The 23,727-nt window shown below is 42.7% G+C and overlaps 1 protein-coding gene across 1 annotated transcript in view; it reads right to left on the bottom strand.

The window, feature by feature from the left end:
- Window positions 1-575: 575 nt before the first annotated feature.
- The window catches only part of LOC116044479 (bone morphogenetic protein receptor type-2), a 33,781-nt gene continuing 10,629 nt past the window's right edge, over window positions 576-23,727 (bottom strand). The window contains exons 2-14 of the mRNA XM_031291716.2: window positions 21,199-21,384; window positions 20,332-20,511; window positions 15,762-15,869; window positions 15,456-15,547; window positions 12,234-12,464; window positions 10,424-10,538; window positions 8,904-9,064; window positions 8,607-8,754; window positions 7,801-7,937; window positions 6,591-6,763; window positions 5,151-6,490; window positions 977-2,475; window positions 576-923 (exon numbers count right to left, since the gene is read on the bottom strand). Coding sequence (XP_031147576.1) covers window positions 2,222-2,475; window positions 5,151-6,490; window positions 6,591-6,763; window positions 7,801-7,937; window positions 8,607-8,754; window positions 8,904-9,064; window positions 10,424-10,538; window positions 12,234-12,464; window positions 15,456-15,547; window positions 15,762-15,869; window positions 20,332-20,511; window positions 21,199-21,384 — 3,125 coding nt within the window. The 3' untranslated portion in view covers window positions 576-923; window positions 977-2,221. The remainder of the gene's footprint in view (window positions 924-976; window positions 2,476-5,150; window positions 6,491-6,590; window positions 6,764-7,800; window positions 7,938-8,606; window positions 8,755-8,903; window positions 9,065-10,423; window positions 10,539-12,233; window positions 12,465-15,455; window positions 15,548-15,761; window positions 15,870-20,331; window positions 20,512-21,198; window positions 21,385-23,727) is intronic.

The raw sequence follows: 23,727 nt of genomic DNA, 5'->3' as shown, positions 1-23,727 counted from the left end.
CTTTCCGGTCCTGTCGTGCTGTCCTGGCTACTTCTAGCTGACTTGACGCTACCGAAGGAGAGCTCTGACGTACTGCTCGTGCTGATGATGCAGTTGCTAGGGCGCGTGGAGCAGACGGCGGAGAGAAGATGAGGTAAACAAGTGGAAGAGAGGAAATGTCTCCCCCCTGTGTCGACTTTAGAAACTGATGGTAAATTGACAGGGATGCACAGATCTGTATTTAATCCGTTTCGGACTCCCTTGTCTAATATATGGTATGCTAAAAAAAAAGGTTTATTTGGGAACAATATTATTTTTTAGTCTTGCTCTTTCCTGGTAAAATTAAACTCCTACTTTCCATAGCCTACCTGTATCAATGAAGTATGAAAACATTAAAATACACACCTGAGAAAAATAGAATGGACAATACACAGTGAGATGTTTTAAAGGAAAAGTGCAACATTTTGGGTAAACCTCAATTGGAGGAAATTATTTTCTTTTTAACTTCTTTATACAATCATTACTGATATGTTTCCATTTCCATTACTTTCTAAAGAAACCCAAATGAAACATGTCCTTAACAGATATAACCAACAATTGTTTCATACATTTATTGAGTTTATTTTCTTCCGTATTGACTTGAAAATGTTTACAGAAACTGTACCGAGCAGATGCATAGCAATGGAATCAAAGGCCATGTCCATTGAATGCAAAACAGAACTCCATAAAAATGATGCAAATATCAATGCAATACACATACATGGTTGTTTTTTTTTCATACAAATTACTGATTACAAAAACATAAATGAGATCTTTTCATATGCCCTGAAGCAGCGCTGAAAATACAGAATGAGTACAATGACATTTCAGCACGCCTGTACAGCGCTAGGCCCCAACAATTCTAATGCTTGCTGACATAAAGAAACACAACACGTTCACACACTCTCACTCACACACACACACACACACACACACACACACACACACACACACACACAGAATCAGTCATTCCAACATCAAGGGATGAGACAACAAGAAGCAGAAATAATATCCAGCGTGCTTCAGAAGGGTTTGGTTTCTTTTGGACTAGTTTCTGATTTCCAACAGAGTTCAAAGAGCAGAATCTGGGCTTTCTAGTGTTTCTAGTCTTTCAGTCACATACAGACAGCTAAACACACAGTCCACAGTGAGGTCAGGTGATAGTGATACAGCGATTGAGTCGGCCACTGTAACAGATCCCTCCACAGATTTGATTCTGGTGATTGTAGTGTTAAAAGACCCCAGAGTTTGAGCCATTTCCTGGTGTAATTGTGCAAGCAGAGGAGTTCCAGGAAACCCCTTCTTTTTTTGTCAGTCAGTTCGGATTGATTGTTAGTGTTTGTGCCCCCCTAAAAATAGTTCAGAGAAGAAGGAAAGAGTAGGATTGTCATCCATTTTCTCCTCTTGAGTCAGGGGGTGATAGTGTACAGTGGATTGTTTACAAAACAATTGTGGCAATTCATAAGTGCAACAGAGATTAACATATTAAAATAATGACGGGATAAAACAATGATCAAAATAATGGAAGCGATAAAAACATCAAAAGCATCTAAAAGCTAAATCCTATTGCACAATTAAAAATTCTGATACAAAAAAAATGGATACATAGTCGAAAAAAAGGTAACAATTGGTATTGCATACAAATCAAGGAAATACTTTTTTTTTTTTTTTTTTTTTTTTTAAAGTAGTTTGTTCCGTCTTTTAAGACCATCAATTCTTTTACAGTGCCTACTCCCGAACGATGCTTGATACAGCAAAGTACGAGAAAGAGACCGCTCAAAGGGTTGATTGTTTTTCAGCCTTTTTAAGGTTAGAGACCACTTCTTCTTGTGGTCGCAACAAACAGGATTTTCTAAACACTGATTTTAGTCGGTTCAAAGTGCACATACAAAGAAAGAAATCCACTCTAAACATTGCTATGCTCATGAGGATGAAACAAAGAAAAAACGACAAAGGGAGATTAATAAAACGCAGAGACAGAAGCGGATGAGAATGCTGCATAGCTGGATTCCATTTAAAGCAATGCCGTCATCAGAAAGACACAGGAGTGAGAAAGACCTAATTACTGTACACGATCAGATTCGACTGTTAGTTCACAAGACCCTCCATAGCTTCCTCTTGCTGATTTAGAGCAGAGAGCTCAACAGACAGAAACCAAACGCTCTCTGGTTATTTCTTTTCAGTCTTGCCAGGGGGCCTGAGTTCACACGTGCGTGTCGCTGGGCTCGCTGGCCATGCTTCCCCCCCGCAGGTAAATAGCCGAACTGGACTTGGGCCGGTTCTGACTGTGAGCTTGACCGCGGGAGGACCCGTTGTTGTTGACCTCAGGCCCCCTGGTGTCTGTGGAAATGGCCCATGTGGTGGGTCGCCACTTCTTCAGGGAATAAGGCGTTTTGACGCGCTTCTTGATCTTGTCTCCTGTCCCCAAGGCTCCATCTGGCTGTACCAAGCCCTCCCCTGGAAAACAGGAAGGAACACCGATCAATACCTTGTTGCAAGTTTCTATACCAGTGTACATGAAACATGTACACAACCAGTCGCCTGTAGGTGGCTGTGTACGTGTCCCTAAAAAAGGTCGCATCAGCATTACTATTTATTTATTCTGGATCAACGTACAAAGGAATTGTACGACATACAATTTCCAGGATAAATGCCTGACATCCGGCACGTCCGCTCTCTCTGTGTGTTGCCGTTCTCAAAATCCCTTTGCTTCGGGGAACAAACTTTGAGCTAGCAAGCTACACGCTGAAAATGTTAGTATAGTTTTGAGGAAAATTTGGATGGTGCAACAAGGCAGGCCTGCTTGGTTCTTTCGGGGAATGATTGTAAAGATTTACAAAGGATATGTTTATGGCATTTACTCTCTAACTGGGACGTTTTGGGACAGATTGGAGAGGATTGCTGTGGATGAAGTACACACGGAGATACACTGGTAAGAGCAAAATACGTTTTGACCATGTATCAGCTAATTTAAATAGCTCACGTTACTGTATTGTGTCAACAGTTAACTTCATTTAATAGTGTAGGTGGCGTTTTCTTTTGCGGGGTGGAAATGTTCCACTAAAACAAAACTTCCTGAGGCTATTTTACAGAGCAACCGTCGCTGCGTCCGGAGCTTAGCGCCGCCCAAGACGATTGTGATTGGTTTAAAGAAATGCAAACAACCCAGAGCGGTTCTTTTCTCCTATCCCAGAATGTATGTGTGGAGGGGCCAGACTACTATTTATTAAAAGAGCACTCCAGCATTTCAGTATTACCCTCAATAAAGTTGGGGAGATATTATCATAATCATAGAAATAATCATAGTAAAAGTGGATTAAAAAAAAATAAATACAGGACATGTCTCACTTCATCCAATGCAATTTGGTATTAAAAAGCATTGATTCGACTGAGACTGCCAATTGTTATCTCATAGAACAAATTAAGTCAAAGCTTCGTGGGGGTTGCGCTGTAGGAGCAGGATTCTTGGATTTACGCAGGGCATTAGACGTTGTAAATCATTAATGTCCTGTTGAAGTTTAACGTTTAAATTTTTCTGAAAATTCTACGAGATGGATAGAGTCCTATTTGACAATGTGAAGGCAATGGACACGGATTGGAACAAAGCTCCGTAGCCTATAATGTTTATTCTCTGTACCCGTCTGAATCCTAACATTTGATGCCATAACTCCTTTGTGGATTTGCCTGCCCAGGGAGCGCTGACAAAATGTAGCTATTGAGCTAATTCTGGGACAGGCAATGACTGTCCATTGTCCCTGTTAAACAAATAAATATTATTGTAAAAAAAAAAAAAGTGATATTACAAAAAAGAATCAAAACCCTAACCCTAACCCTATTTAAGCTCCAAAAACCATTTACAACTAATTCAATAGACCCTTGCTGCCTGGTAAATGTTCATTTCCTTTCAACTCCTTGCCCCAGGAAGTCATTATAATCTGATATATGCATATGAATGCAGAATATGTAGGCAATGGGACAAGATTTTGGTATCAGAGGCGTTTTGGTGTCCGTTTGTAGTCTGAGTTGTATTGACCAATCACATTCCAGCGGGCTTTGGTTGTATGCAGGTAAACGGAACGCTTTGGCAGAAATGCAATCTCGGAATCAATCGGCTATTGTCTGACGATGATTTTGTTTTTTTATTATCTTTTCAAAAATGTCTCTGCATTCATATGCAGATATCTGTTTATAGAGATTAGTTGTCTCTCAACTCCAACTCCATTCTCACGTCTCAAGTTACTAACTGGACACTGCCCACAGGAGAGGAAGTCTTGGCCCGGATATCCACCGACTACACCCCCAAATATTGGCCGTTGCCCCTGAGGGCTAAATTGTCCAGTGAGATTGCCCAGTATGTAACCCAGACTTTGTTACAATTTTGGTAGTCTCCAAGCCCAAGCTGACATAGGCCTGAGGACATCACTATGACATTAGGACAAATGGGTTTATTTTCACAGGCTGAGTAGTTGTCCACATGACGAGCAGACTGGTCTTTAAAATTGGTGTAGTGTTCCTTTTGAGCCTACATAGCTCATCATACTTGATTTACTCAACAGTTAATAATAATGTAATTGGGCGCCCAGACAGCAGTTGATAGAGCAGGCGCCCATATATAGAGGTTTACTCCTCGACGCAGCGGGCCGCAGGCTCGACTCCGACCTGTGGCCCTTTGCTGTATGTCATTCCCCCCTCTCTCTCCCCCCTTTCATTTTCATCATTTTTCACATTCATACTTCATCTGTCCCCTCAAAAATAAAGGCAGAAAATGCCCAAAAAATAATCTTTAAGAAAATAAAATAAATAATAATAATGTAATTCAGCTATAGAGTATTGAAAGTATTAGTCAATTGGGTTAGTCAGTCAACAAAAAAATATGAGGATTTGCATGTTATAGAATTACTTTAAAGAATAACTATATTTTTGTTTTTGTCAACAAATCCCATGGGCACATTCAAACCAACAATGAGTGTATCTAGTAAGACGTATTGTCTGTCTATCAAAGCCCGATACAGCTTAAATCTCTGAGCCATAGAGCTCCATTGTTGTTCACAAACTGTTAGAAACACACCAATGAGCCGCAGAGTTGCAGTAGACATGACAATCTGGTGTGAGGTGTTGGTGTATAAGATCACCTAGTGAGGCCAGATCCTGTGTTGTGAAGGACAGATCCAGGGAGTTGGGTCTCTCAGGCCTGCGGGCTCTGGGCTGCCTGAGCAGGGCCTCCCCTCTCATGGTGACCGGAGCTTCCTCCTGGGGCACAGCGGTACCGGATCCCGACCCCGAGCTTTCTCCTGGGGGCCCAGTGGTTTCCCTGCTTCCTCCCTCCCCGCTCCCCTCCTCTTCTCCTCCATCACTCTCTCCTCCGCTCTCCCCGTCCCCCTGGCCGTGGACGGTGTTGCTGTTGTTGTTGTTCGTGTTGGGTCGGGCTGAGCGGAGAGCTGCGACACTCGCGGACGCGTCTCTCGCATCGGGATGCTCTCGCTCACGGCTCAAGAGCGGCTCGTGTTCGTCAGGGCTGGCTGTGATGACGCCGAGGCTCAGGCGGCCGTCGTCCGATCTCAGGGCTCCAGATCCGTTCTGAGCTATGCTGGATCCTCCAAAACCTGTGGCTCCACCTGCGGCCAGGGATGAGATCCCAGCGCTGGCGTGACCGTTAACAGCGCCATTAACGCTACCATTGGCGTGTGTGTCCCGTAGACCGGGGGTGTTGTTTGTGCCTGTGCCCCGATGAGCCTCTACAGCTGTGTTTGTGCCCGTTACTGCACCAATGTTCATCTTTGTTCCCTCCACCTGCCGCAGGTTGGACTTCCCCGAGCGTCCAAACTTGAACCTGAGTGAAGACGATGAGGATTCCTTCTTGGCGGGCTTGGTGCGCAGGGGTAGACTGGACGGCCTCTTGGGCAAGTTCTGCTGCTTGGGCAGGGGGAAGATGGTGCTGGGCATGGGGGCAGCAGGGTCTGACGTGCCTGCGGCCTCACTGGCCATCTTTATGAGGGGGTAAAGGAGGCTGGAGCTGCCAGGGCTCAGTGGATCTGGAGAGCAGAACTGCTTCTGCGAGTGCTCCATCAGGTTCTCGTCCGAGCTCTCCTTCAGGTTCTTGTCCACCTCTTTCGGGTCAAGCTTGGTGGTTTCCAGGTCTTCCTGGGTCAGGTGAAGGCAGACGGGGACAGTGGCGGTCCCTGCTGGTCCCTCAGAGTCTGAAATGATAGTGGTGGTTGTGGTGGAGGCGGAGGGGCTGCCTCTCAGGCCCATGCTGGTGCTGCTGCCCTCTGGGCTGGGCAGGCGGGCGTTGGCTTGCTGCTGGCGCTCCTGGTTGATGGAATTCCTGTTTCTCTCTCCGGTCCCAGCCCCAGCTCGACCATTCACAGAGCCAGTGGGGTCAGCCTGCGTGTTCTTGGCAACGCCCTCATGCTCTTCAATGTAAGTGGAGGGGTGGTCTGTGTACGGGCCAGACTTTGGTGTCATACGATTTCTGGCAGAGAACATTAAGAGGCAAACAGTGCAGAAAACGTTAAAGAAAACATTTGAAACAGGTACAACAATGATATAGGTAGTTCTGTGTTCATGCCGACCTCTCATTGTGCAGTGTGGTGGACATGGGGTTGAGTGTAGGGCTGACAGACTTGGAGCGGTCCCATATGAGGAGCAGTTCTGCCAGTCGTTCCTCGGCACACTGTGCTGTGAGTCGGGCCTCAGCGTCCTGGTCCCAACAGTCCTCCATCGTCTCTTTCAAAGAGCGAACCGCCTGGAGGAGACACGGTTTTAATATTTAACAATATGAGCAAAATAAACACCGATCGCTATAGAAACATTTCCTGGAAGAAGGGATCACTTTAGCAAGGGATCTCTTCACAACCAGTATAAACAGGAGAAAGAATTACAGCAACAAATACCTGTTTTTTTGTCACTCTGTGCATGTCAGTATTGTTTTAAGACAGACGAGGGAAAGAATGATGCAACAAAGGTCCCTGGCAGGACTAGAACCGGGGATGTTGTTGCTGGTCTTAAGCCCTATGCCACAGGCGTACCCATAATACCAGGGGCTTTTAAGCTCAGGGGAATCTTTAAACGATAGGTTCACATTTTTTCAGGTCTATGAATACAGTTATTGGTTGCTGTAATTGTTCCTCCTTTCCATACCGGGTGCAAAAAGATCCCTTTATAGGGTAATTTCAATGAAAGTGATCGGGAACTCACATCCGTCAATTCTGTGTAAAACATGCATTCCTAAATTCAGCCAAAACTAGTACAACTCTTTAGCAGTGTGGTAGTTAAATTAAAAGGGCATTTTCTAAAGTTAGTCATTTTTGTGCCAAGTTCCTCTTTGTGTTGCTGTCTCTGCACTGCAGTTCAGCAAGTAATCACACTTCCAGGAAACATAGATGGGGAATTTCAAACTAAAAAGGCTAATTTTGGAGGATATTAAACAGTATTTCCCAGCTTTATTCTGGGATTCTGGTTGGAAATTAGCTGCATATACAGAAGATAGACAGATACCTTTATCAATCTCCAGAGGGGATTAGGTTTATTAGATACTAAAATATCTATATGTGAAATTATTTTTCTGAACATGCCAGAATTTGAATCTGGCCAGTGACCTTAATTGCAAGTTGTACCTCTCTTTTGCTCCCAGTATTTCCTGTCTGTACTATCACCATCTAATAAAGGCAACACACCCAAAAACAATCATCTAAAAAAACAAACAAACAAAAAAAGATCATTCTCAGAAAGGGGAAGAAAAAAAAACTGCTGACAGTGTATTATTATTCAAGTCCAACGTACCAAACTGTTCTCTTTCCAGGCCTCAGGGAATTTGGGCCGTTGCTTCTCCCTGGATACCAGGACCTGCATGTCCTCAAACGTCGGGTGGTTCCCTGCCTCCGCCTGAAAGGCCATCTGGTACTCTGGCACAGACTCTCCTAGAGGTAGGATAGGAAGGGGAAGGATGAGTCTTACGCCAAAAACACACAGGACGCGGAAGTGCTGTGAAGCGGAGCTATTTTCATTTCGGCAGCCATGTTAACTAAACTGTCTGGCCACACCAGCTGCGATCAGGAGCGGAGTGGCGTCTCCTCTATTTCTTCCACGAGCCGCAAGCGAATGTGTCTAGCCAGGTAGGTAATCACATACAGGAAGGCCCCGGCACAGCCAAATACTTCACAAAATAAAACACATTTCAAAATAAAGCACGCAGGTTTATGGTGATTGTGGAGAGGAGAAGGATCGCTTTGTAACCGCCGTGGAGAAATCAATGTCAGCTATGAACAGCCAGGCACGCAATCGGGCACGAATCTACGCCTAAGGCCGGTGTGTTTTTGGCGTTAGACATCTTGTAGGTAGCAGAAATATTCATTAAACCCAGCATCTTCGCAATTAATGACGAAATGTCAGGGTCTGCTTCCCACTATGATAAATGTGTATTTAATGGCTTTCTGCTGTATGTAGAGTGGGAGGGGCTCATTCTTGTGAGGTCTGTGATAATGGCAGTAAAAACAAATACTACATGCATTCATGTATTAGGTGACATGAAGCTCATCTGATCCATACAACTCAAAACAGACTTCACACAGTCCTTCTGTCTGTCTTACCAGGGAAAAGGTCAGTACATCTCATGAAGGTCTCCCAGTAGATCAGGCCCAGGGCGTACATATCCACCTGCTTCAGCGCCGACTCGCAGTCCCTCAGGTTCACCGCCCCCTCCAGGACCTCTGGAGCCATGTAGCGGATCGTTCCCACCTGGTAGACGGAGCAGGAATAAAAGGAGGTGTCTTACTTACAAAACAAGTAAGACAAGGTGAGAAATGATGCGATAATGTTCCAGATGAAATACATTTTTCCTGCAATTATCTTCTATTGCACTGAATTCAAAGCTGCTGAACACTCACCTCACTTATAGCAGCGTTTTCCTCCTCCCCGTGACGTGCCTGCCTGTTTCCTGTCAGCTTCATAGACAGGCCGAAATCGATGATGACACACAAGCCGTCAGCCTTTACGAGAACATTTCGGCTGTTCAGGTCCCTGTGGGAAACCGCTGGCTTGTACAAGTCTTGATGGATGAGAAAGGAGAAGGGGGAAAAGATGAATGGCAAAAGAGAGGATCAGCAGAAGACACCAAACAAAAAGGACTGAGCTAATTTATCTTTCATTAAACATGTAAACCTGTACAGCACTCCCACATTTTTTGCTTCGAAGATACAATGTACTCAGGCAGTTTTTGTGGTATTTGCAAATGAATGATAACATCCAGAAAATCCTTTCACATAGCTTTCTATTCCCCTCATTACTCATTGTTCACCAAAGCAACATGCACTGTCAACAGACAGCTAAACCCTCTAATCTAATCTACAACAATGGGATTAAGACCATATCACAGAGTAGCCTCTGCCTGCAGTATTTTACCATCCAGCAGAGGGTGCAGTGAGGCAGACTGCGGGTGGAAGTTGTGGCAGCCACAACAGTTATCTGCTGACTTCTATTGATGTGGAGGAGTGGGGGAGGATGACGATTGTACCAAAGCCTCAGAGATTCTGCTGTTAGCAGCTACACACAAGCCCTCTCTCTCTATTCTGTCACTTCTCCGCTCTGCCGATCACTTTAGTTTCGCAGAGGGAAAGAACGAAGGGAGATGGACACTCCCGCTTGTATTTGTCACATGCTTGCACAAACAGAATAACTTCTATTCATTTACTTCAGACACTACTGCAAGGGCACTTTCTTCCCCCCTCACTTCTAAGCCTGTTTGATGTTTATCTGTGCTGATGAAGGAGGAAGGCCAAGTGCAACCACTGAGGCTGCGGTTTGGGTCATGAAAAAAAGAGTCAAGGCTTAGTTTAGTTGTCACTTTTTCCTCCTAAGAATGATTTCATTGAGCCACAGGGATATTCACATGTCATCTGAATCCCTATCTTGCGTCCGCCTTCCTTCCCCCAACTTTGTCCCTCTCTCCATTTTTTACACTGTCTGAGGATAGCTTGAGGCCAGTCTATAAATACCCTTGGTTGGGCGTGCACGCAGTGTGTACGTGTGTGTTTGTCAAAATGCTGGGATGCAAAGTGCTCCAAGCTAAACAGACCCACGTGGAGCTGCAGTGTGCATGTTGTAAGAAGGCTCAAGTGCCAGGCAGTTAGACAGGCTCAAGATAGTAATACACAGACACACACACACACAAATCTAAACTGTTAGTTTAGCACAAAAAAACGTTTCCATTTTCCACCACAATTATTTCATGGGTTTGTTTTTCAGTAACAGATGGAAGCAGTAGCCTTGAAACTTGAGCCTGAGTAAACTGTGAGCAGTTATGTAATTAACCATGAGAGTGTGTGTGTGTGTGTGTGTGTGTGTGTGTGTGTGTGTGTGTGTGTGTGTGTGTGTGTGTGTGTGTGTTTTCATGCGCCCTCCAGTTCACCTCCTTTGTAGAGCTCAGTGTGTAGGTACGCCAGGCCCCGGGTGACAGAGTGTGCGAGCCGGCAGCTGCTGACCCAATCGTTGGTCTGGATGCCCAGGTAGCGATTCAGAGAGCCCTGAAGAGGACATGAGGAAAGGGGACAGGGAAGGAAAAAGAGTGCAGGGAGTGAGGGGCAAAGGAGGGATAAAAACAGACAGAAATAAAGATGGACGAGGAATGTAAACAAAGGAGATTAGACAAAGATAGGGGAGAGATGGAGAGAGAAGGAGAGAGAATACAGAGAAAATCAACAACCAGCATCACTTTAAATGATCTGACAGATAACAGGGAAAAACTAAATCTAAAAAAGAAACGAAAACCCAATTATGGCTAAGGCTCACCCAGCACAATATGTCTGCCCATGCCACTGTGCTCAACCCCATCTCACACACATTCACTTGAATCAACCAAATCCCAAAAAGATCAAGACAGACAACTTGCAAAAATACTATCTTCACATTTATAATCTTGAGCTCTAAAAAAGGCAGGCCTTTAAGCTTAGACCTCCCTGTGGAGTTTCACAATAAAACTGACTTATATATAAAATAATATAGATAGCAATATGTCATCACCACCCAAAAAAGGCCTTGCAGTTTCCTTGAGAGGAGGAAAGAAATGTGCAATTCTGGTTTAAGAATTTTGTGTCAAGATGATAATGTCTTATGAGGAATAAAGACTCAATAAAAATGTTTACCAGAAATTATATCTGATATTATTAGTTTCCTTCCTCAATTATCTCTGTCAGCCTTGACAATCTATTATTGGCCAGGCTCTGACCCACAAACACACACACAGACTTCATCTTTTCTCTCAAAATCAATCGCAAGGCAATTCGCACATCCGCTACTAAAGAAAATTACATTAGATCCATTTGTTTTAAATTAATTATATTATCATTTACTTTAATGCATTTTATGTCTCAGTTTCCTGTCCTGGCTTGCACCGTGTTTCCATGACAACATGTATTAGCGTAATGATTACGAGGCACAATAGGCTCCTTTCATAGGCTGACTTGTAATGATGACGTTTGGACAGTAAACATATTCAGTTCAAAAGGTAGCTACGCATTCATATTGAAGAGTTCCTGGAGGCAGTCCTCAGCAGTCAGTGTCAAAGTGTTCTATTGTTACACCAGCTGCATGTTCATATGTCTGCAGGAAAAGCTGTGATGGGTGAAATGATGCTTTGAATTTACAATGACTCTACCCTGTCCATCCCTCAGAAGCCACACTGAAGTTCTTCCTACACTCAGGCCTGCAAACTCATGTGAGGTTTTGCTGCTACCATTGTAAATTAAATATCTTTGGGTGCTGTTGGTCAAATGACGTCACCTTTGGGCTCCGGGAGAGGAAGGCATTTTCACTATTATCTAAAATGTTCTAAACTACACAATTCATTTAAAAAAGAATCAACAGATTAATCAATGGTTAGAAAAAAGTATTAGGGCTGCAACTGTCTGTTGACCTGTACCAAATGGGGAAGTGCTTGATGTCACCCATTTCCTTCCTTGACCCCTTCTTTCCTCTCTGCAGCACTTAAGAATTTAATGACTGGCAGTGAAACTCCAGTCATGTAACAACGCCCACAACACGCATTGTGCATGCATTAATGGAACAAGAAGCAGCATCCACAGTGAGCTGTTAGATAAAAAGCTCCATGTCCAGCTCCTCAGCAAGGTAACAAACTCATTTTACCATGTCCTACTGTTGTGTTGGGACATGCTGTGGTGTGCATATCGTGGCTGCCCATGGCTGCCCCCCCCCTTACTCACATGTGGGTAGTAGTCCATGACCAGCAGGTATTCTGTGCGTCCCTCTGGGCCTGTCCGCTCGTCGGCGGCAACAAACCGGGCGATATTGTCATGCTCCAGCAGAGGTAGCCGGTAGATGGAGCATTCATTGAGGAAGTTCTGGCGGTTGGCTGCAGAGAACACCTTCACAGCCACAGGCCGCTCATCCAGAGAGCCACAGTAGACCGTGCCATATCTACCACGCCCAATCAGCTGAAAGAGGTAATGGTGGTGGCATAGGAAAAAAAAAAATAAAAATAAAAAATAAATAAATAAATCTATCTATCTATCTATCTATCTATCTATCTATCTATCTATCTATCTATCTATCTATCTATCTATCTATCTATCTATCTATCTATCTATCTATCTATCTATCTCTATCTATCTATCTATCTATCTATCTATATATATATATATATATATATATATATATATATATATATATATATATATATATATATATATATATATATAGATTTTTTGTTGTTGTAATTCTAGACCTTAAGCTCTCACTTGTCAAACACGAAACATGAAAACAGTGTGAATAAAATGATAATTTTGTTTGTGCTGCTTGCAGGAAGAGGGCTTGAGAACTACAAAGAGGCAGAAACAGAAACGCATGAAGAGAGCTACACAAATAGAGACAGCCAGGCAGGCACAAGGGAGATAGGTAATAAACTAAATTACAGGCGAACTGCAGGGGTAAACAGTTAAAATGGCCTCAAGTCAGTTCCAAATCATTCAATTAGTGTCCTGAATAAGCCAGAGCACAGCATGCCATTAAGGTCTAAACATTCTGCTTCAAAAGGTAATCTGCATGGGACTTAGAAATTAATTCAGGAGTGCATCCATTCCTGTGGGATTTCCACCTCCACGTCTGGCTATAAAATATACTGTAAAAGCAGCGGACTCTGTTTTGTCTTTGAGTAAGACTCCCTGGCTCCCCCCCCCCCCCAATGTGAAAAGATCTTGTGCCTGCATTTGATAAGGCACAAGGACAGTGTTCTGAATTCAACTCCTGTCTGAAAAGATATCGCTCTCCGACTCTGGTCTGAAATGCACTGAATAGATGTTAAAAGAGAAAAAAAACGCCTCTCTGTAGTTGGATCATAATGTTCAGTACTGATCGGCTGGCTGTTTTTCGGTCTTAATTCATTTCTGAGACAGCTAACATTTTACATTAGAAGACATACCACTCTATTAGCATTATAGCCAATTTACTAGAAATCATTCAGTTAATACTGTGGACCTTTTTTTAAAGCGGTTTTTGATTTATATCTGGGTTTTTTTCTGCCTTCCAGTCAGTTTTAAGTATGATAACCAACTTGCAGAGACTTGAAATCTGCACCAGACAACTCAGTGCTTGGTTCTGGGTTTGTCGGTAATGTTATCATTGTGTGGTAAAGCAGCTGAAAGCATGTATTGTCTGGTTCCATGTAGAAAATAAAATACACAAAGACACCAGCACGATCCTTTAAATTCAATAGGTAGAGCTCTGCTGTTTGTAAAGATAACACAGTAAAAAGGGATTTTTCTTTAAAACTTGGGTCTTATTTATTTAATTAAGTCTATTCTGACTACAGGTCATGCTAATTTTGCACTCACTTCGGTTGAGCTTCAGGAAACACGACATCAGCAAAACAATATCAGGAAGGGCAGCGCGAGACTGAAACTGCTTTCAGTATTACATAAATCATATCAAATACTTGTCTCTGACTCCGACCCAAAGTAAACACTGAAACTAGCTATTATACATGACTGCATAGGAATCTTCTCCCGGGGCATTTTGCTGGCTAACCAAGCTAGCAGCCTATTCATTTGCGCTCGCTGTTTGTTTACCTGTATGTGGCTGTGGGTCACTGTCGGTTTAAGGCACCTGTCGACAGTGCAACAACCATTGTGTCATTTTACCGCATGTCACACTGTGGAGATGGATCTAAGTGTCCAGAATCTCTAAAACGGAGGCGGAGGAGCTATTACTCAAATAGGGTTGAAAAATCTCAGATTTTTCCTTTCAGCTTTCATCTGACAATAAGCTTGTGAGCAGCACCAAAACAGCCTTGTATTGCTTTGAAAACGTGTCTTTCAGTTGGAGAAATGATTGAGCTTGTACATGACAGTTAGAAAAGAAATGATAAACTGACAGATAGTGAGGTTTTTAGAAAAGTAAAAGTGGACTTTCAAAGTCACAGTTGCCATCATGCTGTCTCCTGTGGCTGGATTTGATCATATCAGTGGCTGCATTTGTTTCTCCTGTAGGCCTTTTAATCCCTGATAAATTAGGATTTATCAAAAAAACAAAAAAAAGCAAAAAATCTGACCTATGCATATGAATATTTTGAAGACGGGGGAAAAAAATGGAACGCAGATGGTGAGGTAGTGAATTGAAGCCAGTCATTGTGACTGAATATCATCCAGACTTTATTGACTTCCTATCACAATATGAGTTCTCCCACTTCCATATCAGGTTTTCCGGATCCTGTGTCCATGTAAGCAAAATCCTATTTTTGTGCACCCTGACCTGTCACTTAATGCGTCCTGGCGTGATCGGATGATAAAGGTCACATTGAAACGACAAATGTAACCGTAAACCTTGATGTATTTTTTGCCTCTATGCCTTTGTGTTCTCCTTTCTCTTTCAAACTCTTGTTTTCCTCCCTCCTTCACATACACACTCCCTTTATTTAGCTATTCACAGCTAAACCATTATAAATTGTGACATCAAGCCTGGTAAACATGGAATATAATTATCGTGACTTAACTTGTAATATAAACTGAAAAAAGAAGAACAAAGCACAGCAGAACAACAGGCCCAGGGCCTCATTAACCATTGCACACGCACAAAAAAGGGTTTGAAATGTACGTACCGGTACATCACTTTCTAAGCATAAATTGGGATTTATTTAAAAAACAAACAAACAAAAAAAAAAACCCACAACATATGACCTATGCATACGAATATTATGAAGACAGAGGGAAAATGGAACGCAAATGGTGAGGTGGTGAATTGAAGCCAGTTTGTAGAATTTACATGCGAGAGGAATTATTATATGTATAATGATGCCTCTCACATTCTATGTCCGCTAAACTAAATATTTTGGCTCTTTCCTAGGCCAGAAAATTATAATTACAAGATGGAGCCCATCTAAACACAAAGACAGAGGTAGAAAAGTGAAAAGAGGATACACTGTGGGCACTGACCTCCAGCAGTTTGAGATTGTCTAGGTCCAGAGAGCTCTCAGAGCCAGCAGCCTCCATCATATTCAGGTTATGAAGGCCTTGCTTTCCATCGCCTGTTAACAAACACACACACACACACACACACACACACACACACACACACACACACAGTTCAGAAAATTTCAAAACATGGAGATGCATTTAAACAAGAGATCAGCTCTGACTCCATTCATTAAATTAATTGAAATTCTACCACAAACATTTGAACAGCCTTGAATAATGAATGTTCTCTGCTCTTCCTCACAGCGTGGCACCATGGTAACTCACCGTGCATCATGCGGTAACCAAAGAAGGCTGCTACAGCAACCACGGCCAGCACGGAGACTGTTGCCAGGGCAATAATTACGGTCTCTTCATAGCGCAGTGTGCGAGGGTCTACAAAAAAACACATCAATTACAAAAAGTTAAAATGACTTTAACCTTTATATGGGAAGAGCAAGTGGCTGAAACCATCACCTTTGACTATGTGAGCAGGAAGTCAGAGGAAGGCTGATATTTATACACAGTTACCAGTTTATTAGGTACACTTGCACAGGGATGCAATCCAGTCCATCAGATCTGCAAGCCTCATGTTGCGTGTTGATTTAAATATTCATATAGATAATGCACTCCATAAATTCACCTTCAATACTCACGGTGAGACACGCAATAAGCCTCTTGGCTTTTTGTGCACATATGTTGTTACTGTAGGATTCTTTTGAGTTGGAACCTGTTAGGATTTTGCTTTGTTTAACATGTTCTTGCTCTATTTTGTACAGTGAAAATTACAAGAGACAGTGTTGGATAATGAACTGCCGTGAACTGAAAGGTGTTTCTAACACCAACTTACTGCTGCTGTTGTTTAGGTAAAATCTCAGGGCACTGCAGTCTTTGAAACACTTTTTGCCTGTGAGTGCAACATTTTGAATATACTGGCAATATGTTTGTGATGTGTAAAGTGTTTTAGTTTTTCACTCCCAAATACACAACACAGGCCAACATACACACACACACATTTAAATGTCTTGGGTATGCAAATGTGTGTGTTAGCGGACGATCAGGCATGCCATGAAGCGTATAAAAGACCAAATTAAGCCACACAACAATGAAGTATGGTCAACAGACTGGAAAGCAGTGCAGGAAGAGAGAATCAGAGGTGGGTGTGGGAAGGGAATGAAGTGAGTGAGAGAAAGAAAATATGTAAAAACAGAGAGAACACCAGAGAGCTGGTCAGATTAATTTGGTTGGTGGCAGGTAGAAGCAGTTAGCTGAGGCGGCTGCAGTTCCAGCTGTCAGGTATTTGTGATTAATGAAACCGCATCAGCTGTAAGTACGACTCTTGAGACAAACATGCACACAACTTAAATATACCAACGCTTGCCTTGCTCTTATATACCACTAGTCTACAAACTCTGCAGAAATTGTATAAAAGTCCAGAACAGCTGCCCGGATACCCACAGAAACACAAACTCCCGCATCCGTTACATTAGTCAACACACACACTGGTGCTGCCGTAAGACACCAGCTTTTATCAATAATTGATGACTTTGAGAGCCTAAGGGCGCCTCTGATTGACATCCTAGCATGAGCGCACACACACACACACACACACACACACACACACACACACACACACACACACAGGGGTTGACACAGCAGCCCTCAGTGCCGAGGTCAGTGAGTTCATCACCAACAAGAGAGTTGCACAGGAAGTCATCTGACAAACACAGGCGCAGACACCGACACACCCAAACACACCACAAATCTGTTGAAAATCTCCATAATCTTACGGCGCTTTTCCATTACATGGTACCTGCTCGACTCGCCTCGACTCTACTCGCCTTTTTTGGTTTTCCATTACAAAAAAAAGTACCTGCTAATAGGTACTTTTTTTAGTACCTCCTCAGTCGAGGTTCCAAGCGAGCTGAGGCGAGCCGAAAAGGTGACTTGAAAGCGACAGACGGGGGTGTCCTGAACAAACCCGCTATTTTTAAACAGTTTAGCCAGCTGTTTTTTTTTTTTTTTGCTGCCTCCAGCTTTTTTAGAAACTAAATGTGTCTTATGGCAACAACACACACCTTCCACGTTCTGTGTGTGTGTCGCATTAGGTCACGGCAGTTTACTACGGCGCCACTTGTTTACAGTTCTGCGGAGGCTCCAGGCAGAGCTTTCGCCGCATCCTACGTACACACACACACATGCTGGCTCGACGCACACACCAGCTGACAAATGTATACATCAGGCCACATATTACATAGGCTACGGAGAAAGCTCTGCGTGGAGCCTCCACAGAACTGTAAAACAAGCTCAAGTGGCCTGATGTTATACTTGTGCGCTGGTGTGTGCGTCGAGCCGGCAAGACGACCAGCCACGCTGAGGCGGTACTAAAATCTGCAATGGAAAACGGACGCACAGTGTGCCGAGTCGAGGCGAGTCGAGCAGGTACCATGTAATGGAAAAACGCCATTAATGATATTGCCTACTTTTATATCACCACCAATATCATCTCATATATATATATATATATATATATATATATATATATATATATATATATATATATATATATATATATATATATATATATATATATATATATATATATATATAGCCATAGTTACTTTGCAATATTAATACAAAATACAATCAACAAGTAAATTATGTCGTATTATTATAGATTACACTACCCAGCAGGTTATAAAGAAGCTCAACTTAACTCAACCTTTACCAGAAGTTTAGTGATTAGATAACGTATTCTGTAGAATGAGTAGAGGTGTTGAAATTAATCAAATAATCGATGCATCGAATCGTGGCCATGGACGATGCTGCATCGATAATCGGCCGGGCCATAATCGATTATTTCTGTTTACAATTTAATGTAGGCCTAACAACCTTTCTGTTTACATATTCTGTTATGTTTTGCACATTCAGGGAGTGCCATGTGCTCAGTGCTGTAGTTTTATGTATCTAATTTATTTAGTATTAGAGCACTGCAGAATGTTTTGTTTTTGAAGCTTGAAAAGCTATGAATTAAATATCCTATATGGCTTTAATAGAAAAATGTATTTGACGCATCTTGATGCATCGAGATATCTAATTGAAGACATAATTGAATTGAATCGGGAGATCAGTGAAGATTCACACCTCTAATAATGAGTAAGATTTTTTTTGGGGCTTTTCTGCCTTTACTTTTTTTTTTGACAGGACAGCTAGGTGAGAAAGGGGAGAGAGAGGGGGAAGACAGGCAGGAAATCATCACATTTTATGTATATTTTGATGGAAATGACTTAAGTAAAATATCTGAGTACTTCTCCAACCACCTAGCCCTGAATGTTGTCATCCATGGTTCTTGGCTTAAGATCACTCAAACAGCCAACTGACTCAAACTATTTCCTACTTCTAAATTATACTGGCATGAATCTGCCCAGACATGTCGGGAATAAACTGAAAGAGAATTTAAAGTTTTCACACGACCCAAACATAAACCTCTCTGATCAATCAAACGTCCTACTGACGCCAAATGGTTCTTTTCCCCCCCAACTTTCTCCTGCCTTTGTCTCGTCATCCGTCTACTAAGTGGAACAGTCAGCGGCACACCCGCAGACAGACAGACGGAGCAGACGCCTCGTAATCCGAGGAATGCAGAGAGACGACATGGATGGTAGAGTGTGTTTGTGTTTATGTGTGGGCAGGAGAGATGATGAGCCACCGCCGTCACCCCCACCCATTCCTCCTGCCACACACATTGCTTTCATTCACAGCTAAAACTTGAGAGCAAGGAATAATTACAGATACTGTACATGCTTGGTTTGACACCTTACTAACAAACTCACCGACAACTTACAAAACACAACAGGCAGGCACAGATAGAAACAGAACTCAATATCGACCACTTACACGGCCCTTTAGTGGATATAATCTAGTAAGGACACTGAAAATGGTTCTAGCATATCTGTCCTTGAACGCAAACCAATTCCTCTCTGCAATTCGTAGCTCTTAAGGTTCATAATGGATAGCACTCAGGAAACTCAATTCTAAGCAATGTGGATGAATAATGAAGCAGGAGGAGGAGGAAGAGAGAAAAAAGTAGCTACAAGTAGGTGTAGGTATGACTGCTCTGATGATATCAAAACATCATTTCATTCTTTTCTGTTAATAGCTTTGTGATTTGGAACTGTGTGGGCCTGCCTGGGTTTATCCTTCTAATAAATACTCTGTGTGGGCAGGCATTGGTTTTCTCCCATTCTTTTCTTTGTTAGTCATTTTTCTTTCATTCATTCCCCCCGTCTAATGCACCCAATTGTGTAAGAGATGTTTGCAACCGTGGCAGAGAAGTTAAAATCTCCAAACATGGATCCTTGAGTCTATTTATCTATATGAATAATAGGACAATATAACCATCTAAAATAAATTCAGGCAGTCTAGATCCAAAACAGACTTCCATTCAATGAAGTCACAGCTACCTTCTAAATACAATACAACTCCTCTTTTAGTTTACCCTTGCATTTGAACTGACCCGATGTCACAGGTATTCAGTGGTGAAGTGATTTCCCATGGCATTGCCAAAAATGGTCAGCATATAATTCAATACTAAAGCCTTAAGAGTATTAGTGTAGGCTGAGATCTGGCTTTGATTCTATCTGGATGACTTGCTTTTGTCGGTTAGCTGACCACCGGTCATATAAAAAGAAGATGCATCATGACTATAAAGAAATTATTTGGCAAGAAATTAAATGAAACTCACTACAGAACAAGCCAGTATTGGATATCATCTATTGTATGACTACATGTACAGAGCATAGAGGTGATTAATTAACTGTGGTTCCACTTTTGTGCAAGTGTGCAAATATGTCCTTACAGATGGGCTGCGCTGTGGTGGGGCTGGGCGGTGGGAAGTCCTCTGTGAAGTTGACATTGCACATGTCGCTGCCACAGCAGCAGAAGTGGTATGTCCCATTCTGGATCTGTGGAGGGAGGTTGGTCACCACGCAGCGGTCGTCTTGGCAACCTTTGTGGTCACCCAGGTGAGTCCAGCAACCTGACAGAGAGAAGTGACAGATAGTAATGATAGTTGATAATAAATGATAATACTTCAAGCTAAATATTGATCCAATACTTTTCAAAGGACGTCTTTTTTTTGATTGTCCTAGTTTTTCTACACATTTCCCACAGGTGGCCTATAGATAAGAATGGTGATGACACGGCAAAAAAAGTCACGCCCACAAAAGCATGGTTAACAAGGGGGGGTCTGTGTTTCAAGATGGGTCGGGTGGGTTGCCGACAGGGAGAGAGGGCGCAGCGGGCATTTATGCTGCCTTTTCAAAAAATTTGACCTTATGTGTTTTTTTTTGCATTTCTTTTTTTTCTTTGAGTTTTTGTGTATTTCTACCAGTATTATGACATCTTTATTTAAGTTTTGGATTACAGACAGGGTTAAGTGTACAGTAAGAATACAGGGAGCATATTATTTGATACTTTATTTTAGATTTTAGGGGTAGTGTATTTCGATCGACCAATATCCCTTATCAAATAATGCTGCAGCACATGAGCAGAACCGTTAGGTGGCTTATCTCAATAGGGAGCCCATATAGGCAAAACCCCGGCCTAGGCTTATTTATATATAAAAAAAAAAAAAGGGTTGAATAGTCGAATCAGCCAAATCTGATTCAAAAAAGAAACCATCTGATTTGAGTACAGCACTAGTAGATGTATCTAAAAGTTGCACCTTGTTTGACCAGTCGCACTTCGCCTGGAGGACTTTTCTCCCACAGGCCAAAGCAGTGGCTGCCCTTGGCACATCGGATGGTGGTGTTCTCTGGGGAGACCCGGCCTTCGCCCCGCGCCACCCGCTCCATCTCCCACTGCTCCTGCTGGTCGGTGAAGGCACACTCCCTCTCCTCACCCTGCGCCGCTGTGAAAAGACAAAAGGAGTTGGAGCTTTGCGGTGGCAACAAAGTGAATAACACAGTTGGATGACATTCTAAGATGGAGGCAGTTTGTGTTAGTGTGGTGAAGAGAGAGGATAACACTTTAGATGTCATGCATTTACACATTATTGATTTTATTTATTTTTGTCTGTTAAACCAGCTACAGAGACAGATTGATATGTTTACTGTGTCTGTCTATACAAGAAGAATCCACAGCTGAAAAACAGCTGTCTGGCTTGTGAGAGGTAGCCATCTTCGCAGGCAAAGCTCAATAGCAATTTAAACTGTAGCCTGAAGGACATAACACAAACACACTCAGCGAAGCAGAGAAAAAGTGGACAGAAGGGCTGGAAACAACCCGTATTTAAAATATTAACAAAAACTGCAAGATGACCATGAAAACACAGTGCAAAGAAAAGAAAAATTCAACTGGTTTAAAGCCCATGGCCAACGTTTGTTCTCTATGTTGGGTTTACAGAAAATATGGATGACTTTTAGATGGTGTTAAAATTGTGTGTTTCTTGAGTGAAAAGAAAAGCTAGAATGTGTCCAGGTGTGAAATGAACAGTTTGCTTGTTGATTTGCAGTGAACGTCTGGGAGAGCGCGATGCCAGGGAGAATTAGTTTGAGCCAAAGTCAGAGTGTGTGTTTGTGTACATAGCCTGCGTTTTGGGTAATTTCAGATAAGGGAAACACGATGTGCCAGTTTGTTTCCCCTACTCCCCAGCTCCTCCCTTTCCTTCATCCGGGAAGGGGGGTGGGGGTGGAGAGTCTGCTGTGGAGGGGGTGGAGGGTGACTGTTCCCTGCCCAAGGTCAAGCTAGCCTGTGTGGGCAAAAGGTGACGCAATGGAGTGGTAGCTCTGATGGGCACGCCGCCAACTTCTCTCCTCTGCAGCCATCGTCAGATAAAGCTATCAACCCTGGGCTACTGTGGGCCTCAGCTGCCCTCAACCTGAGGGCTTCTACTGCCTACTGTTCTGTGGGACTGACTTTGCCTACAGGGGGAAGCACACTGTGTACATGCAGAGTGGGAAAGGAGTTCAAACTAAGGGTTAAGTAAGTGGAGGAATTTTCGTTTTGATAAGGAAACTGAATTTCAATGAGCCGGCAATGGCACTGCCAGGGTTAGCAGTTAGATTCCCAATGGGGCAGACGATTATCTACTTGCACATATTTAAAGCACATGCTCTGGGTTAAAATGACCACCAAATAATACACGCACTACATTATTATCATACATATTATGCTGTACATGTTCTTACTGTATCAAACTAAAAGCTATAAAAAAAACCAATACAAGCATGAAATATACCAAATAAATACTGAGCATATGAACAAAGAAAAGCAATCGTCTCCTAGAGCTGGGTTTTCATTTCAGCCCACAGCCAATCTCTAGCTCTTTACTTGGAAGATGTGGAAAAAATAGTGGATCACAGTGAAATGAACATCAGCTCTACCATTAAACCAGAACATTAAAGGGGAGACATAATGGGCTGATATTCATCGATATTTTACTTTTTTACTGCTAAAGGGGAGGATAAGTAACCTGACTCCGCCAGATGGATTGCTTCGCATTTGCTCGGCATATCCATCTGGGAACTTTCCGTTGGAGAACATTTGGGAAGGGGCGAAAATACTGGTTAGCTGATTGGATAAACCATCTGTCTATCACCACCTATGTTGGTGATAGACGGACCAAATCAACCAATCAGATCAACGATATATCAAACTCTTGCCGAAACCAGTCAGGAGAAGAGCAAAAACATCTTTTCCTCCGAGAAAAGCCTCCAGTGCCGTTTTTTGCTCTTCTTTCAATGAAGGAATACTTTCTAATTTGGATAAAACTACGCTCATCTCATCCGTGGAAGTCGCCATGCTGTTTAGACTGAACAGTCGCTTCTCGTTGCGTCACACCTAAACCGGCCTCAAAGCCAACGCAGATTGGTCGGTCGTTTGGCGAAAGATTCCAAATTTTCTCTGTCTCAAGATGCCAGACTGATCTGCGAGTGGAAAACTGGAGCTCGCGAGATCAGGACGCTCTCACGAGGCTAGAGGATAAGCGCTGATCTATTGGAATCTGACAAGTGATGATACGTTTAAAGGAAATAAAAAAACACTCCCGGTCTTCTTTTTAAAAAAAGAAAAGAAAAACAGTTCAAATTTCAATTAAATATCTGTGGTACTAAGAGGGTCAACAGATTGCATGTGTCATGCAGATATGGCCCAAGATTTGTTTGTGTGCATCAATTGACCATTTGTGAAACCCCTCCCCTAAACTGCGATTGTCCAATCATTACATTCTAAGCCTTTCCAAAATCAAAAATAC

Source organism: Sander lucioperca, chromosome 24 (genome assembly GCF_008315115.2).
Source record: "Sander lucioperca isolate FBNREF2018 chromosome 24, SLUC_FBN_1.2, whole genome shotgun sequence".
NCBI lineage: Eukaryota > Metazoa > Chordata > Actinopteri > Perciformes > Percidae > Sander > Sander lucioperca.
This window is presented reverse-complemented; position numbering and strand designations above follow the sequence as displayed.